The 19180-nt window shown below is 47.2% G+C and overlaps 1 protein-coding gene across 1 annotated transcript; it reads right to left on the bottom strand.

Moving 5' to 3' along the window:
* Nucleotides 1-1191: 1191 nt before the first annotated feature.
* On the bottom strand, nt 1192-11336 carry WFDC8 (WAP four-disulfide core domain 8). Its single transcript, XM_008274815.3, has 6 exons — nt 11299-11336; nt 10030-10139; nt 6908-7048; nt 4817-4984; nt 2670-2810; nt 1192-1331 (listed from the first exon to the last, which is right to left on the bottom strand). The coding sequence occupies exons 1-6, from the start codon at nt 11334-11336 to the stop codon at nt 1192-1194; spliced, it is 738 nt and encodes a 245-aa protein (XP_008273037.3).
* Between the last annotated feature and the right edge of the window lie 7844 nt (nt 11337-19180).

The following is a 19180-nucleotide window of genomic DNA, read 5'->3' as shown; positions in this document are numbered from 1 at the left end:
TTCTCTCTCTCTCCTTCAAATAAATAAATAAATATTTTGGGAAATGCAATGAAAGTCTATTATCTTATTTAATGTTCAAATCAGATTTCATATGTTCATATTATATACATATACAGACATATTATTTTTCTTTAAAAAAGATTTATTTATTTATTTGAAAGTCAGAGTTACACAGAGAGAGAGGAGAGGCAGAGATAGAGAGAGAGAGAGAAAGAGAGAGAGAGAGAGAGAGAGAGAGAGAGAAAGGTCTTCCATCTGATGGTTCAATCCCCAATTGGCTGCAATGGCCAGAGCTGTGCCAATCCGAAGCCAGGAGCCAGGAGCTTCTTCTAGGTCTCCCACACTGGTGCAGGGGCCCAAGGACCTGGGCCATCTTCTATTGCTTTCCCAGGCCATAGCAGAGAGCTGGATCGGAAGTGGAGCAGCCAGGTCTCGAACTGGCACCCATATGGGATGCCGGTGCTTCAGGCTAGGATGTTAACCCGCTGCATCACAGTGCCGGCCCCCCATACTATTTTTCTTAAAAGCAGGGATGGTAATATCACATGAGAATCATGACTAGGAGCATATCATGAGGAAAGAGGGTGTATTACTATATAATTCAGTGAAGACATTTATAAATACCTATATACCAAATAGCATGGCATCCACACATTTTTTATACTTTGCATATTAATGTCCACATATGAGAGATGAGATGTGGAATTTGTCTTCTTTGTGTCTAGGTGATCTCAGTTAGCATAATGATCTGCAGTTCAATTCATTTTGTTGCAAATGTCAGGATTCCATTCTTCCTGATGGCTGAGTAACACGTAAATACCACATTTTCTTTATCCATTCATCAGTTGATGGATATTTAGGTTGATTAAATATCTTTGCTGTTGTGAAAAATAAAATAGAATAAGGAACTATAGAGAGATAGATACCACTACCTTTATTTTCAGTGGTATTTTGCAGATTCTGCATAATATAAGACAAGAGAACAAAGTCACGAAGTTTCAAAAAAGAAAAGTGAAATTTACTATCATTTTCAGATCAGATGATTATATCCAAAGCCACAATAACTACTAATATCATTGTACTTAAAAATGTAACTGGGTCATGTAGTTAGATACAAGACAAATAAAAACTTTCGATTCGGATTACGCTACTCATGACAAACTATTCCGATGACCAGTTTCTCCACTCACTTCATTTCTTGGGTTCCAGGCACTGCAGTCCACACCGCGAGCAGCACTTCTGTTCCAGTGGGCAGTCATCATCATGCAGGCACATGGGTTTACCAATCTTGCCACACATTGCGGGCTTGTGCGGGCAGAAGCCTAGTTTGGCTTTATGAAGTAAAATACAACGCTGGATCTTGAAATGCTTGTCACAGTTTGAGACAAACGTGGGGAACCCAAATGGCTTTACTCTGACTAAGCCTCTTACCTTTCCTCCCATAGCAACAGTGGCCTGGAGGAAGCAGAGTATCAACTCTCTGGGGATAATAATTTGAGGAGCATCAAAAAAGTACTGCCATCTCTGACTTCTCCAGTCTGGAGGATCCCTGCCGGCCCAACAGAATGAAAGTATCTGAACTATGTGGTTCAGAGGTGGGAGGAGTATGAGAGAGTGCCCAGAACCTCCTTGTCCTATAAATTATAGGAATTGAGGGTCATCTATCAGGAGTGAATTGTCCAGTGGAAAAGTTGAAGTCGAAAAAGGCCACCATACTTTTACCATTTTTGCCACCGTACTGTGCTGAACTTTATTTTTTTTATTTTATTTTTTTTTTGACAGGCAGAGTGGACAGTGAGAGAGAGAGACAGAGAGAAAGGTCTTCCTTTTGCCGTTGGTTCACCCTCCAATGGCCGCCGCGGCCGGCGCGCTGCGGCCGGCGCACCGCGCTGATCCGATGGCAGGAGCCAGGAGCCAGGTGCTTTTCCTGGTCTCCCATGGGGTGCAGGGCCCAAGCACCTGGGCCATCCTCCACTGCACTCCCTGGCCACAGCAGAGGGCTGGCCTGGAAGAGGGGCAACCGGGACAGAATCCGGCGCCCCGACCGGGACTAGAACCCGGTGTGCCGGCGCCGCTAGGCGGAGGATTAGCCTAGTGAGCCGCGGCGCCGGCCATGTGCTGAACTTTAAAACACTGACAATTCCTGGGACCATACTGGGGAATGTATCCTTCCAGCCTTAAAAGTGGCAGAGTTAGCTTCTACATCAAAATCTTTTGCTACTAAGCTTTTCATCGGTCCATCTTGTAGGATGGTTCTGTGCAGAGACGAGGGCTTGTTGGGAACACATGAATTGGTTATGAGGTATGTGTATTTGTATGTGTGTGTGAGACAGAGACAGAGACAGAGGGGCGGGGCGGGGGAGAGAATGTCAGTGGATGTCATCGCCTTGTAGGTCACTGAAGAATGAGACTCAGAACAATCCATTCTGTTGGGGAAGAGCTGAGGGTGATACCACATAGGGTTGACTTTAAGGAATTGCCCACTAGTGTCCTGAGGTCAGAATGAGCACAAGGTGGGCGTTAAAAGAGGAAGCATTCCCAACAGATCTCAAAAATCGATCAATCCAAGGGCCATATGAGGTTCAAGTCCCCTCCCCCCATTCAATAGGAAACATGGTACCCTTGGCATATACCCATTGGGCTGTGGGAGGTATATCCCCAGTTCTCACCTGACCATTCCTTGGTGCAAACAAAGCCACAAGTGGATTCACAACATTTTTCTTTCTTGGGGCAATCAATGTCACTCTTACACGATGATGGACACTCCATACGGAAATTGTAAGGGAAGAGTGGACACTGTCCTCTCTTGACTAAAACAAGAGCAGATGTGAGCTCCTGCCAACACCACCCCACCTCACCACCCTTCACAACAGTGCTTGCTTTTCTTCAAAGCTAGAATCTCTTTCTGAAACTTGGTTCACCATTCCCTGAACTAACTTGAGCTTTGGAGGAATGAAACATCTCATCATATCATGGAATACAATAGAAAGAATACTTGACATCGTGTTGGAAGCCCCAGTGTAAAGCCTCAGTTCTGCTGTTTAATGAGCAACATCAGTTTTCTCTCTATAAAACAAAGGTAATATGTGGAACGTACACAAATCACCGCAGCCATTTTTAGGGGCCTTGATTTTACCCTGAGTGAAACGTGCAGCCATTGCAATGTGATATGATTGGACTCATGTCAAAGTTGGAAGAACCACTGGCTGCCATGTTGAAAATAGCACAGAGGAGGCAGGGGTAGGAGCGGGCGGACCTTTACGGAGGGTGAGGCAGCCATGCTGCTAAGAAGCCAGCTCTTCTGACCAGGGCGGCGGCTGTGGAGCTGATAAGAGGTTGCCAGATTCTGGATCGATTTTCAAGTTAGACCCAAAATAATTTCCTAAGTTAGTGGATGTTAACTGAGAGAGAAAGAGAGGCATAAAATATAACTTAGAAGGTGTTTTCAACAAAACTGGGGAGAACTCGGGCTGGAAAATGTCTGTGGTGGGGAGCGATGGCAGGTCTTAGGTGAGTTAAGCGTGCGGTGTTTGTGAGGTCCAGCTGGAGTGTGGGAGTCAGAGTCAGAGACAACCTTGTGGGTCCTTAGGGCACAGGTGGCGTTGGAATGAAGTCTCCAGGAGTCTGTGCGCGTGTCCTGTTGTCCTCGTCTGATTGTAAATTCTATGAGGCCAGAAACTGTTCTGTGCTTTTCCTCCTCCAGACTATGCCAGGTTTGACCCTCCAAAGTGTGCTAGGTCACCTCTGAGCACCAGCCTACCTTCCCCACTAACCAGCTGAAGCCCGTTTTCTTGACCTGTTCTTCCTGCTGGCTCCTGGGAGGCAGCACTAAGATCTTGTCCACTACACAGCGATTCCTTAAGGCCTCTCCGAAAGGGAAGCCTGTGGTCCTAGTTCCATCAAGTCAGGCCACAAGATTGCTTTGGCCTTGCAGGGTCACTGGGCCCATAGAATTGAAATCCCAGTTCTACCCCGTGGGCAGCTAACTTCACCTCTCTAACTGTTTCCTGTACAGTAGTGCTGACGGCACATTTCCCAGCCTGCCTCGTAGACTCTGAGGTCCACATCCCAGTGCTGACTTGTAAAACACACAGTGCTGCAGTTGGAAGATCAAGGGCTCCCGGCTCAATCGTTAGCTCTTAGTGAACCCACACCGCAGGCAGCCACTGTGCTGGCGAGTCTTTGTCTTTGAGCCCATATAATTGCACCAACGACTCAATGAGGTGGTTGCTATTGCTCCAGTATTAGGTACAGAAACTTGCAGTAAGGGGAAAAGCAAGGATTTTAATCCAGCCCACTTTCCTCCTAAGCTCTTTAAGACACTGTCTTCTAATGTTACTGATGATGGTCATTATACAGAGCAATTAATCTACAGCCTCACTTTCACCCTATGCAGCTCTCTGCCTCCAGTGTCTACACTAACTCCACAGGGTTCCTGACCTCTCCTGTCTGTGCTTTCTTCTTGGGCAAGTCCTCAGGGTGATGTCCAATAGGTGGCTGTGATAAGGAAACACTTTCCTCCAAGGAGGTAGATCTGACTCTCAGGTTCCACTTGCCAAGTTATCTTAACACTTCGCTCTCTCTCTCTCTCTCTCATTTTTGGCACAAAACCTCCATCAGGTAAATGCCATTATTATCCCCATTTTATAGACAAGAAAACCAAAACTCAACAGGGCATACAACTTGCCCAAGACCTCCCAGACAGTGAACAACAGAGCTATGGCTTGTTCAATGTCAAGGCCTGAACATATAACCACACTTAGATATTATGTCTAGTAAAACCAGCCCCTCAGATTTCCAGGGATATAGGTCTCACCAGTAAACTCGCAGGCCTTCTGGCAGTCATTATGGCTGAGGAAGTTGTTGGCATTCCCACGGCAGCCCCCAAATGTGAAGGATTTGCATTCTTCATGTTCAAAGTCAAAATACCAGCGCTGTTTGTAATCCTTACAGTTTCCTGGGTCGGAGGGTAGTGTGCAGGGCTCTGGAGGCAGGAAGCAAAGAGGGAAGAACACAGCGCAGAGATAAAAGGAGGGGTCAGGCGCCCAGCCCTTGCTGCTCTCATCCAAGTCATGAAAAAGAGCCACAGGGGCGGAAGTTGAGGGCAGCGATCCAGACGCTGCCTGGGACACCTGCATCCCTCATTGCCGAGCCTGGGTTCGAGTCTCGCCTTTGTTTTTGATTCCAGCTTCCTGTCAATGTGCATGCTGGGAAGCAGCAGTGATGACTCGAGAACTTGGGTCCCTGCCATCCACGTGGGATATCTGGATTGAGTTCCAGGCTCCTGGCTTCAGCTTGGCCCAACCCTGGCCGTTGTGGGCATTTGGGGAGGGAATCAGTGGATGGAAGATCTCTTTTTGTCCTTGTCTCATTCTCTTTCTGCATTTCAAATAAATAAATTAACATTTAAAGCAGATCCACAGCCCAAAAAAGGCATAGGTTCTAGTCCCGGCCCTACTACTAATAGTCTATGCTGCACAGTGCCAGTAAGCAGCATTTCTTCCTTGCAAAGGCTGCTACGAAGAGCACATGAGATCACCTTGGAGCTGATCTTTCCTCTCCACTGCTCAAACTTGGCAGGGTAAGACTTGTTCAGCATCTATGTCCAGAGTGCCTACAGAAGTGCCTGGTTCATGGAAGGGAGAAAAAGAGCAGATCCTGACTTCTGAAAGCTGATGTGACCTTCACAGCTGAGCCACGTTGTTCCTCTGGTGGACATAAAAAAATCTCACAGGACATCCACACAAGGTGAGGTGAAAACAAGACGAATGTGAAACACAGCGACTACCAAACACTTCTCTCTCCCAGTTAGCATGAGTGACTTATACTTCTCTACCAATGACAGCTTCATGCTCACTTTATTATCCCCTCTCTACAGATAAATTTCACTGAGACATCCGGCCACAGCATCGCACTTGCTTTATCAGGGCACCTAGTCTAAGAAAACTCTTCTCTTGGTTTTTAATTTTTATTTATTTGTTTGAAGGTCATAGAAAGAGAGAGAGAGGGAAAGAAACACACACACACACACAGAGAGAGAGAGAGAGAGAGAACTCTCCCATCCACTGTTCATTCCCCAAACGCCTGCTGTGGCCAGGGTAGAGCCAGGCCAAAGTCTAGAGCATAGAATTCCATCCGGTTTCTTATGCGGGTGGCGAGGACCTAACAATGCAAGCCATCACCTGTGCCTCCCAGAGTACGCAATGGCAGGAAGCTGAATTCTGGAGCAGAGTTGGGGTTCAAACTGATCAATCTGATATGGGCTGCAGCTACCCAGACCTGAACTTCTTTAGACTCGCCCTCAAAGTCTGCAAGGATTTCTTCATAACCATTTCCTGCTGAGATGTGTCATGGTTGCTTCTCTATGGTGAACATTCTCCCTCATTGCAATGAGGACTTAATCCAGTTTGTTCAACTGTAGATGTGTTCCCAGTGGGCTTTGGCCACAGGATATTGACAATACGTGTTGGTTGAATGAATGAGCAAAGCTCTATGAAATCCACAGGTCCCCATACATATTAGCACCCAACATTTTGAGTTACTAGAAAACCTTGAAGTCAGAAAAGCCCAACAAGCCCCAAATGACCCCAACATCTAAGGGGACTGAGGTCTGATTTTGCCACAGTGCCAACAACAGTCTGTTGACACCTAGCGAACATACAGACAGTACTAGCTATTTGTGAATGGCTGAATGTTGGGCCAAAGACTAGCAGCAATATCATCTAGCTGAAGTGCACTGTGCCTAGACTCGTGGTTCATCCTTGATGATGGGGGACTAAAGAATGAGAGAAGTATGAACCCTGGTATCTTTGTCCTGCCATCCGGGGCGATCACTCAGCCAGCTCTGGCCATAGCAAGAGAGGGGAACTTCAGGAGGCACCTCTACCCGTAACCTGGATGCCCCTACCTTGGTATGGATCTATGCACTTCTTCTCACAGGCAAAATGGCAGCACTTCAGGAACTCCCGGCAGTCCAAATCTGTTTTGCAGGAGCCCGCAGCCTTAGTGTCACAGGTGAGCCTTTCTTTGGGACATACTCCTGGCTTCTCTGCAAAAAAAAAAAAAAAAAAAAAAAAAAAAAGTCCAAGATCACCCTTATTGAGAGGTTTAGGCTTCTCCTGTGCCGAAGGCGCATAGTGGAATTCTCTCGGCCTTGTCCTCCATCTGCTTTCTCTGCTTGTTAGGGACTAGGTCTGCCTCTCACAACTCTTGGCCTCCTCAGATGGATCTGAATGAGCGATCTGTGCCCAGGCAGATCTGCAGGGAAATTCCTGGGCTCCAGGACAGGGGATTAGCTGGGGACCAAGACCCTGGCCTCAAGGATCTCCCCCTCTAGTGAGGATCGCCCGCTCTATTCTTGAAACTGAGTACTAAATCCTCTGCCTCTAGGATCTTAGTTGGACGGGAAAACCAGTATGGAGTCGTGCGATGCTGCAGAAGTGGGGATCGGGAGTTCGGGATTTGGCACCGTGTGAGCTCAAGACCAAGCCAAGTTCAACTGTGTGACTTGCAAATCACCCCTGGAAAGGGAAGAAGAGGTGGAATGGAAGGAGGACTGACAGGAGAACCTGGTTGGGAGCTTGGCTCCAGCACTAACAAGCTGACCCACCTGGGAGAGGCGTCCTCCTTTGTCTAAGTCTTGAGTCTCCCATCCGTAAAATGAGAATGGCAATCCCTTCCCTATAAGCTCCCTGCACAGTTCCATGGGATGATGCTTATCATACCCTGTCCCAGAGCATGGCAGACGGCCCTTTCTGGGGCTACGCATAGCTTCCTGATTTTGGTGCTTGTGGTAGACAGAATTCAAAGTCTCACTCCCAATAACCTCTGGTTATGGAATCAAATAATAACCCAGGCACTGCCGTGAATGGACTTTGCAGGTGTCACTAAAGTCCCAAGTCAGTGGACTTTAAGGTCAGAGGTTACCCAAGGGGGCCAGGCCCCATCAACTGAGTCCTTTCAAAGCAGAATTTTCTTCTGGCTGGTGGAGAAGAGGTCAGAGAGATCCAAACGAGGGGCAGGATCTGACACTCTCTCGGCAGCTGAGCAGACGGAGGAGGCCAAGCGCCATGGAGTGCGGGTGGTCTCTGGAAGCCGACCTCCAGTGACGAACGGGGGCCTCATAGTGCAAGGAGATGATTCTGCTAACCTCCCGTGCACTAACTTGCTACAGCATGTCTGGACGGGAACTAGCGGGGGGGGGGGGTATTACAAATCAGATTGCTGCAAGAATAAACATCACATTTATGGAAAAGCTTGCGTGGAAAAATGAGAACAATCATTGATGCTTTAGAAGAGGTTTATGAGAACAAGGGACTCAGCAGTTTGTAAGAGGATAACTCATTGTCAGGAGCGATGGATGGGGCTGCAACAGGTCATCACATCGTCTGCAGGGACAGGTTAACCTTCCTGACCTAACTGAGGAGGACAGATGCTTAGCAGCAGAAACAGCTCTCCAGGCCGTGGATACCTCACGCGGTTCAGTTAACACCATTCTGAGACACTAACGGGGACCAACACGCTCGTGCCCAGATCAGCTGCAGGCAAGAGCAGAGCTTTCAATGCAAACATTAAATAAGTGAGATCATGATCCCGAAGCATTTTTCTTAAAGACTGGTAGCAGGAGAGGGAACATGGCTTTCCCAGCAGGGTTCTCGAATGAAGCACAACCAAAAGCAATGGTCCAGTCGAGGCAAAAGCAGACGGGTAGGCCGGCGCCGCGGCTCACTAGGCTAATCCTCCACCTTGCGGCGCCGGCACACGGGGTTCTAGTCCCAGTCGGGGCGCCGGATTCTGTCCTGGTTGCCCCTCTTCCAGGCCAGCTCTCTGCTGTGGCCAGGGAGTGCAGTGGAGGATGGCCCAAGTGCTTGGGCCCTGCACCCCATGGGAGACCAGGAGAAGCACCTGGCTCCTACCATCGGATCAGCGTGGTGCGCCAGCTGCAGTGCGCTGGCCGCGGCGGCCATTGGAGGGTGAACCAATGGCAAAGGAAGACCTTTCTCTCTGTCTCTGTCACTGTCCACTCTGCCTGTCAAAAAAAAAAAAAAAAAAAAAAAAAAAAAAAAAAAAAAAAAAAAGCAGACGGGTGAGGAGAAAAACTCCTGGCAACAGTTTGCTGGGACTCTCGGGATATTTTGCTCGCTGACTTTCCGTCTGGCCAAGGAGTGGCCACATCTGCCGATGATGACAGTGTTTTGAGAAGGTCGGCCAGAGCATCAGCAGAGAAACCCCCAGGAAGTCTTCACCAGAGTGTCCCTCTCCACTACCGTAGCGTTCCTGCTCGTCCTCTCATCAAACGGGAGCAATTTGGTGGGAGTTTGGATAGGCAGTCACTAGGTGTTCACTTGACAGTCCTGATTTGGTTCCAGAATTCTTTGTTTCCTAATCTTTAAAGGGCATCTTTTTTTTTTTTAAACTTATTCATGTAAAAAAAGACTGCGTCAATACAGTGACATGCCCAGGACCCTCAGTTAATTAGGGATGGGCTACATGTCTGGTCTCATCAATTGCAAGTGTCTTGAATTGAATGGAGTTTGTGTTGAGAAGTAAAGCTTTTGTATTTTTATTTTAAAATTTTTGATTCCATTTTCCACAAACTGTAGGCAGTCCCCTGGGATTCAGCATCAACAGTTCTCGTCTGTTGTTGGAATCCAGGGATTCCTTCCTCCCGGGCCGTCACCCTAGCAGCCAGAGACCCTGGTCAGTGCCGTTTTCCTGCCTCTTTCTCCAGCCCCCCCCTCACTGTGGGTCCTCAGATCAGCAGCTGGCCTCACTCCATCTCTTCCCAGGGACACAGCAGCTTCCTCCCAGGCCCTGTGTAGTGACTCCTACATCTGAAATATTCACTTGAAAGACAACTATCAGAGAAACTCGGGGCGATCACTTTGGGGAAACATGTTCGGGAAGAATCCGGAGGGCCCTGGGCGGGTCTGTGCTAGCGGTCAGTGGCGGTGGCCTCCTCTCGCGTCCGACCCGCAGTCCCCAAGGATGCTGCTTAAGGAAGAGTGGCCGCAGCTTCTCTGAACGCACTTTGTGTCTTCTGGGGCGGCGCTGCGGAAGTCTGCTCCACAGGGAGAGCGAGCAGCAGCAGGAGCGCTACCGTCCTCCGGCGGAAGGTGGCGCTGTGGAGAGGGAGGTGCCTGTGAGAGAGGAGGGGGCAGGAGTTAGGATCCCGACAGGGACACAGAATGTCTGCAGAGGAGTCTTCCCGAGGATCCACCGGCTTCCCTTAGTCTACGGAGGAGCCTTCCCGAGGATCCACCGGCTTCCCTTAGTCTATGGAAGCCTTCCCGAGGATCCACCAGCTTCCCTTAGTCTATGGATCTGAGCACCAAGGTCCAGAATGGGAAAAGGATTCTCTGAGGTCGGGTGTGAGATGGGGCAGGCCTGGGATATGCAGGGCCCAGACTTCTCCCAGGTGCCCCACGCGGACACCTGCCCATTGTCTTGCTCCTAACGGTCCACACCTGAACGATCACAGGGCTTTATCTGGGGCAGTTGCACAGTTGCAGGGCTGGTTTGCTCACGGTCACTCCTAGAGAGAACCTTTTCTGTGCTCCACGGATGACAGAACAGGTGGACGAGATTTTCTGGAGGGCCTAATCACACCCTGTGGGTTGTGGTGTCCAGAGCACAAATGATCCCAGATGACACTGGGTTAACAAGAGATTCCTCTTACTCCTTCCACCGCTATCCAAGCCTGGGATGTTATGATACCGTCAGACAACGAGATAAACACTCTTCCCCAGCGTGCATAAGCCCCCAGTTTCCTTGTACCTTTTTATTATCTTTAATTATTTTTTTAGTTTAGGTGTGAAGACCTAAATAATGCCTTACTGTGTTAACTCTTGGAATAAATGCATTTCAAACACACACACACACACACACACACACACACACACACACGGAGATAGAGGGAGAGAGAAAGGATTAGAGAGGGAAAGATGAGTAGCTTTATGACATAGTATGCATCTGCATTGGTGCATCTTCACACCCTCGGGAGTGTGTTGTCGTAGTCTTTCCAGAGCTCCTGGGGTCTTCACATGTGGCTAATTAAGAGTGAACATTTGTGGCAATTTATTCCCCAACCTCCTCCCCACCCCTTTCTTTTTTTCAGAAGTCTAATCCTGTCTTCTCCCCATTCCCACCATTGTTTTACCTATTTTTACCACAGAGTCTAGACTCTTCCACAATAATTTTGACCTCAAACTAGCAGTCTTGATTCTGGTCCTGGCTTCGTCACTCACAGTTACAGCGCCTCTTGATCTGCATCTAGAAAATGGGCACAGTGCTGCCTACCCGGCAGCGTCCTGGTCACTGTGAGGACTAAGACGCATCCCTGTCTTATCCTCGCTCAATCTAACGCAGCTGGTGAAGTCTAATGCCATGAGTTTTCTACCATCCCACACATTGCATTAAGTCTTCGACAGTCTCATATGAACTTTCCAATTCTGATTTCCAAACCAAGGAACAATTTGTGAATCCTATTCCCAAGGATGCTGCCGCGGGAGCAAAGCAGAGAAAGTTTGGGTAAGACATGCCGAGGGGTAAGCTCCTCGTTGGTGCTCCAGTCTGGAATTAGAATTCAGAAATGCGATGTCTTCCACAGAGATATATATTACAACATTCCTTCAAATTGAAAAATGAAGTTGGTTTCTTGTGAGATAAAGAGGATCTGATTTGGTTGACCAAGGACTGACCTTGCCAATTTTTTAGATATGATGGCAACATAAAAATATAGATACTTAAAGCATGTAAATAAAGTATTTTATAAAACCATATTATCTGGGCTGGTACTACAGGTAAAGCTGCCACCTGCAGTGCCCACATCCTATATGGGCGCCAGTTCAAGACCCAGCTGCTCCACTTCCGATCCAGCTCTCTGCTATGGCCTGGGAAAGCAATTGAACATGGCCCAGGTCCTTGGGTCCCTGCACCAGTGTGGGAGACCTAGAAGAAGCTCCTGGCTCCTGGCTTCGGATTGGCACAGCTCTGGCCATTGCAGCCAATTGGGGATTGAACCATCAGATGGAAGACCTTTCTCTCTCTTTCTCTCTCTCTCTCTCTCTCTCTCTGCCTCTGCCTCTCTGTAACTCTGCCTTTCAAATAAATAAATTTTAAAAATCTCATCAAAGATCTATCAAAATTAATAATACTCAAAATTTTCAACACTTACAGAGCAAATGAAAGTAAGCAATCGTGCCTCAAAAGGACTAATTAAATGTATAATTAATAATATTATTAATCATTTGGTAAATGTTGATAAAACCTTACTAATAAACTTTCCAGAAATTAACAAAAATCACTTGTAATTTGTGATTGGTATCCCAACTATTAGGAAACAAGTTATTTTTTAAATTAATTTATTTATTTGAAAGTCAGAGTTGCACAGAGAGAGAAGGAGAGGCAGAGAGAGAGAGAGAGAGAGAGAGAGGTCTTCCATCTGCTGGTTCTCTCCCCAGTTGGCCGCAGAAGTCAAAGTTGCACTGATCTGAAGCCAGGAGGCAGGAGCTTCTTCCGGGTCTCCCACGCAGGTGCAGGGGCCCAAGAACTTGGGCCATGTTCAATTGCTTTCCCAGGCCATAACAGAGAGCTGGATCAGAAGTGGAGCAGTTGGGACTTGAACCAGCACACATATGGGTTGCCGGCACTGCAGGCGTGGCCTAATCCGCTACACCACAGCACCGGCCCCCAAAACAAGTTCTTTTACAAGTGCCAGGTTTCGTGGCCCAGGAAGGCAGTGGAGGATGGCCCAAGTGCTTGGGCCCCTGCACCCGCACGGGAGACAGGAGGAAGCACCTGGCTCCTGGCTTCGGATTGGCGCAGCGCGCCAGCCATAGCGGCCACTTGGGGGGTGAACCAATGGAAGGAAGACCTTTCTCTCTCTCTCTCACTGTCTAACCCTGCCTGTCTAATAAAATTTAAAAAAAGAAAGTGCCAGGTTTCTCATTTTATGCCTTCATAAAAATTGAAGGCAAACTTACTCAAGTTTGTTAATATCTAAGTTTTATCATTAAAATAATTTTGATAAGAGAGTATCATGTGAGTTTTGGCAATTTACTAGAAGTTCAAAGAGCAACGTGATATGCTCAAAGCTCCATGTGTTCTCATGTACCCACATATCATCAGTGATACATTCCCTGAAGAATTTTATCAATAGAATATTATCAACACATTGTTATATTTAATTATATGATTATTATTGTATCATTAAAATAATACACAGGTTAAGAGGGAAGTCTATAAGAAAAAATTATTCTTAGAGAATTATGATCTTAGAAAATGAAAAAGTAAATTATAAGTTATGCATATGCTTTTATTGCATAGCAGAATGAGAAGGGTATAAAAGACTTTGGGGTATATGGCTGTACTTCATTTGATTAAAAATATCTATGGGGCAGTTGCTATGGCACTGCTGTGGGCCTATGAAAGCAGTAGAAGATGACCCAAGTCCTTGGGCCCCTGTACCTGCGTGGGAGACCCAGAAGAAGTTCCTGGCTCCTGGCTTCAGATTGGCCCAGCTCTGGTCATTGTGGCCAATTGGGGAGTTCAAAGAAAAAGAAAAATCTTAATTTTCCAGTGGTTAGAGATTTGCCTTTCATATATTTTCAAATGGGTATTGTGGGTATCAAAGTAGTATGGTATTTTCATCTCAATGAATACACCCAAAACAGTTAGGTGGCAGTATAAAAAATAGCATTTGCCATATTTTTACACAATACATTTTACATAATACATGCTGTTGTGTGCTGTTTGTTCCTTTTACTGCTGAGTTGCAGCCATTGTATGGATATGCAACAGGTTGTTAATCCATTCATCAACTGATGGACATTTGGGTTGCTTCCAGGTTTTTTTGCAATTATGAATAAACCCCTTACAAACATTTGCACACAGGTTTTCATGAAATAAATTTAAGAAGAAGCAAAGAAATGGAAAGATATCCCATATTCATGGATGGAAGCATTATATTGTTAAAATGTCTATACTAGAGGCTGACCCTGTGGCATAGCAGGTTAAGCCTCCGCCTGCAGTGCCAGCATCCCATATGGGCACTGGTTTGAGTCCTGGCTGTTCCACTTCCGATCCAGCTCTCTGCTTGGGCCCCTGCACCTGTGTGGGAGACCCAGTGGAAACTCCTGGCTCCTGGCTTCTGGCTTCGGATCATTCCAGCTCCAGCTGTTGAAGCCACTTGGGAGAGTGAACCAGTGGATGGAAGACCTCTCTCTCTCTCTCTCTCTCTCCCTCTCTGCCTCTCCTTCTTTTTGTAACTTTGACTTTCAAATAAATAAATAAATCTTAAAAAAAAAAAAAAAAGTCTATACTACCCAGAACCTACCTTTTTGCACTGCTGTCCCAAGTGGCTGGACTTGCTTTTTGCTGTAAACTAAGGAGCATTTTGCAGTCGGAAGACCTATAGATGGCCAAGAGCGGGAGGAGCCGTGCAAATTCCCAGGTTGTAACCTAACTACAGGGAAGGCCTCACTATTATATCCCAGTACCGCCTTCTGCTGCCCTATTGGAGCCCGCCGAGCCCCAGGCCCTGTTCTCATGGTTGAGCGCTCCTTCTCACACCTGCCTCACCCCAGTGGTATGGTGCATTCGGCCATGTGACTGCTCAACCAGGACAGTGCCTTCTGCTTGGCCAGGAGACCTTGAGGGAAACAATGGCTCGTGGGCCTCTCTAATACACCTTGCCCTACGCTCCAGCAGAGTGAATAAGTGAGTGAGATTCCTCCACCAACACTGCCTTCTAAATAACTCCTACTCAGCTGTCTCCATCCTCATACCAAGGAAGGTGCTCTCTAAATGTTGTGTGGAGCACTCCGTAAACACAGATCGGTTGTTCAAATAGGTTAAATCTTTCTAATGTTTTGTCCTTTAAAAATTTTTATTGACTTATGTGTTTGAAAGGTGGAGTGACTCACAGAGAATCTTCCATTTGCTGGTTCATTCCCAAATGTCCACAACAGCCAAGTCTGGGCCAGGCTTAAGCCAGGAGTCAGAACTTCATTCGAGTTTCCCACGTGGGTGGCAGGAACTAAAGCACTTGGGCTATCACCCACTGCTGCCCTGGCACGTTAGCAGGGAGCTGGGTGGGAAGTGCACTCAAGCTGGGCACTCGGATATGGGGTGCGGGCATCCCAAGCAGCAGCTTAATCCGCTACAACGTAACGCCTAACCCTTTTTGTCCTTTTTCTCAGTAGTTGAGAAACAAATGCTAAATGATTTCAACATGGTCATAGATTTCTCAATTTATACCTGTAACTACATGAGTGTTAGCTTTATATACCCTAACATTATTGATTAAGTCAAATATAAGTGTATTCCTGGTGAATTGAGTCTTTCTGGTGATGCCTTCTTTACCCCTAAGTCTTCGTCCTGGAGCTTCCTATTGTCTGGTAGTAATCTAATTATATCTTTCTTTTGCCTGTATTTTCCTGGTTATTTTCCATCTTCTTGCTTTCAACCATCCTACATACTTACATTTTCTGTCTTTCAAATAGTGCAAATCTACATGTTAACAATTTAGTCTGGCAATCTGGACCTGGTAATTAACACTTACGGGCTTTGGTGACATCTTTGGATTAATTTCTAGCTTGAGTGTTCTACAGCCTGTCCTCATTATGCGATTCTGAACTTGCAATGTCTCCTGCTTGCTGAAGTCTACTTGCTACCCTAGAATCAGTACCTGTGATGCCTCGGCAGTCCTTCAGAGCCTTGTGCCCAGGGGGAAAACCCCGAGTTGGTCAACGTGCACATTCCCAGCTGAGGTGGAGGGGGACGCTCTCAGCCCTCCCGTTCCCTGCTCTCCTGCGGGGCTGTCTTTTTCCGTGGATTTGGGGCCATGTTTTTCAGTTTTGTGATTTTGCTGTGTAAAATGGCTCCACGCATAATGCTGAAGTGCCACCTTGAGTTCCTATGTGCAAGAAGGCTGTGATGTGCCTGACCAAAAATAAATAGATAAATAAATAAAAAGACCGCGTGTGTTAGCTGAGCTTTGGACAGGCACTACTTCCGTGCAGTTGGCCAGGATGTTCATGGAACGGTAAGCATTACAGAAGGTGTCTCCCCACTGAAGCACACATAAAATGAGGCTACGTGTTGAGCAACCGGGGAAAACGCTGCAGCCGGGGGCCCACGGAGACCGACTCCGTGTCCCCAGCAGCAGTGGCTCAGGGTTGCTGTGTCGTCAGTGCTGACCATGAATGTGCTGAACGTGACTGATGTGAACAGGGGCATCAGCCGTCTCTATCAACTTTGCTTATGTTTGGGGCCCAAGTAACCCGAAGCCCTCCTTGGCTTTCCACAACACAAGGGTGGGTTTTTGTTTTTGCCTTTTTTCCCTTTGTTAAAGATACATGTAGGTTGCAAGTTGTCTACTGCTTTGTCCCAGGCGGGGGTGCCCCCTCCAGGCCATGGGGCTGAGACTAAAGGAGTAGCCTGTTCATTGGTCAGTTTTCTTCTCAAGATAAAGTGAAATAACCAAGGAGCCAGCAGGAACGGACAGTGTGTGCGTTGCCTTTGCTCATGTTCCACTGGCCAAAGCACAACTCACAGCCAAGTCCAAGGTCAACGATGCTACTCTTCCCACAGGAGGGTCTGTAAATCACAGGCAATGGGCAGAAACATGATTCTCTCTTAGAAAACATGTTTATTTATTTGAAAGGCAGACTTACAGAGAAAGAGAAGGAGAGATAGAGATAGAGATAGATAGAGAGATAGAGAGATAGATAGATAATCTTCCATCTACTGATTCACTCTCCAAATGGCCACAACGGCTAGGGCTGGGCCAGGCTGAAGCCAGGAGTCAGGAGCTTCTTCTGGGTCTCGCACGGGGGTGCAGGGGCCCAAGGATTTGGTCCATCTTCCACTGCTTTCCCAGGCACATCAGCTGGGAGCTGGTGGAACTGGAGCAGCCAGGACTCGAACTGGACCCATAAGGGATGCTGGCACTGCAGGCTGTGGTTTAACCCCCTACACCACAGCGCCGGTCCAACATAATCTTCTTCAAGAAGACTAGAATAAATAATTATGTTTAAAAATATAACTTATTGGCCAGCGCCGCGGCTCAATAGGCTAATCCGCCACCTAGTGGCACTGGCACACCAGGTTCTAGTCCCGGTCGGGGCGCCAGATTCTGTCCCAGTTGCCCCTCTTCCAGGCCAGCTCTCTGCTGTGGCCTGGGAGTGCAGTGGAGGATGGCCCAAGTGCTTGGGCCCTGCACCCCATGGGAGACCAGGAGAAGCACCTGGCTCCTGGCTATGGATCAGCGCGGTGCGCCAGCCGCAGCAGCCATTGGAGGGTGAACCAACGGCAAAAGGAAGACCTTTCTCTCTCTCTCTCACTGTCCACTCTGCCTGTCAAAAAAATATATAACTTATCATTATTACTCTTTCTGAATTTTTAATGTTTATAGTCAGATTTGTAGAAAATATCGCACTTTCTCCCGCTTAGGATGACTTTCTACCCTGCCCACTCACCCTGCTTGGGCTCCCGCAGTGACACAGGGCTGCTTCTGCACACCGGTGCCTGCTTCATCCGGGGCTATTCTGGGGAACCCCTCATCTCTCAGCCGGGTGCTGGCTCCCCATGGCAGGCCACTCTCGCCTCCAGATGTCCTCTTCAGTCTCTTGGGGCTCTGGCCCTGCACATCTGGGTGCCCCTCGCACCGCCAGCCTTCCCCCCTGCTCAGGCTGCGGTACCTTGGATGGGTCTTGCCTCCCACCCCAACGCCTGTGGACACCTGCCTTCAGCCCTGACGGTCCACACTCGCGCACACTCTGCCCCAGTGCTGAGGCTGCTCCCTGGCGCGGACACGTCACCCAGCCGCTCTCCAGGCCCCAAGCAGATGCTGTTCCCACCTCTGCCTAGGCTCTCTCTGGCTCTGACCACCTGTACCAACAGCCTCCCTACACAGACACCACCCCTGATCTTGTGGACACGGACCTGGACCTTCGTCGCTCCTTGCCCTCGGGGCAGATGCCCTCCCGCTCTGCCTCTCTAGTGGCTCTAGACTTGGCCAGTCCACTAAGTTCACCGGAAGATCACTGAGGTCAAGTTCAGGAAGATTTCTTTTTTATTATTATTATTTCATTTTACAAAATAAGAAATATTTATTTTGAAATAGGATAAGACATGGTTTACCTCAGAAAACTACCACTCAGAAATATTTTCCATCCACAAAGCAGGAAAAACATAAAAACATTTAAATTTCACATTGGCACTAAAAAGGTTACCTGCCCCATCTTCTTGGATTAGACAAACTAAAGCCGAGTGATAAGTAGTTTTGCAGGTGTTTGAACATGCCTAAGCCTTTACATCAGTAAAATATTTTCTACAGATTCTGATTACAGAAGTAACACATACTTATAAAAATTCAAACAGAATAAAAGACAAAAAAAACAAAACAGAAAGCGAAAGGCCCCTGTACACCCTCCATGGGATCCACACTCCCACCCCCTCTAAAGAAGCCACTTCTAACAGTTTGGAGCTATCTTTACAAATCATTTGTTCTACACATACACAAAACACACACCCCTTGACTTGGCTCATAACAAGCACAGTGGTTTACTATTTGTGTTTTATACTTACAATACCCTTGACATCTTTCCATGTCACTACGTGTTGGCTAGATGGCATTGTGTCGTTGAATACAAACCTCTTTTGAAATCATTCATCCAAGTGAGTGCTGATAATTTGAAAAGGACAGAATCCTAAAACACAAAGACAAGCATCTAAAAATAATCTCTATCTTTCCACCAGTGCAGAACAGTTCATTCTGTTTATCACACAACAAATTATGTGACTGGGGAGATTAACTCGAATCTCCAAGTTTCTCCATTTGCTAAGTCTATCTGAAAAGAACCAAACACTCAATTAATTCACGTACACTTAGAAACTAAGTCAATGTACTACCAATACACACTGCAATCAGTTATAATGTGATGCTTCTTAGTCTACAGTTTCAGCTAAAGAACAGTAAAACAATGGGAAAAATAATACAGTTAATAACTGGAAAAACCCGGAAGTTCAATTTTAGACTGCCGACTAAACCATTACTTTTTCCCCCTAATTGGTAGCAAACGCTAACAGAATCCAACGCTGATTACTTGAAGTCAGCTCATGGCACACATTCAATCAGGGTAATAAGAGCACCACAACCTGCCCCTGTGGAGCTGGA

This window comes from Oryctolagus cuniculus, chromosome 11, assembly GCF_964237555.1.
Source record: "Oryctolagus cuniculus chromosome 11, mOryCun1.1, whole genome shotgun sequence".
NCBI lineage: Eukaryota > Metazoa > Chordata > Mammalia > Lagomorpha > Leporidae > Oryctolagus > Oryctolagus cuniculus.
The sequence above is the reverse complement of the archived record's forward strand: the minus strand, read 5'-3'. Positions and strand labels throughout refer to the sequence as shown.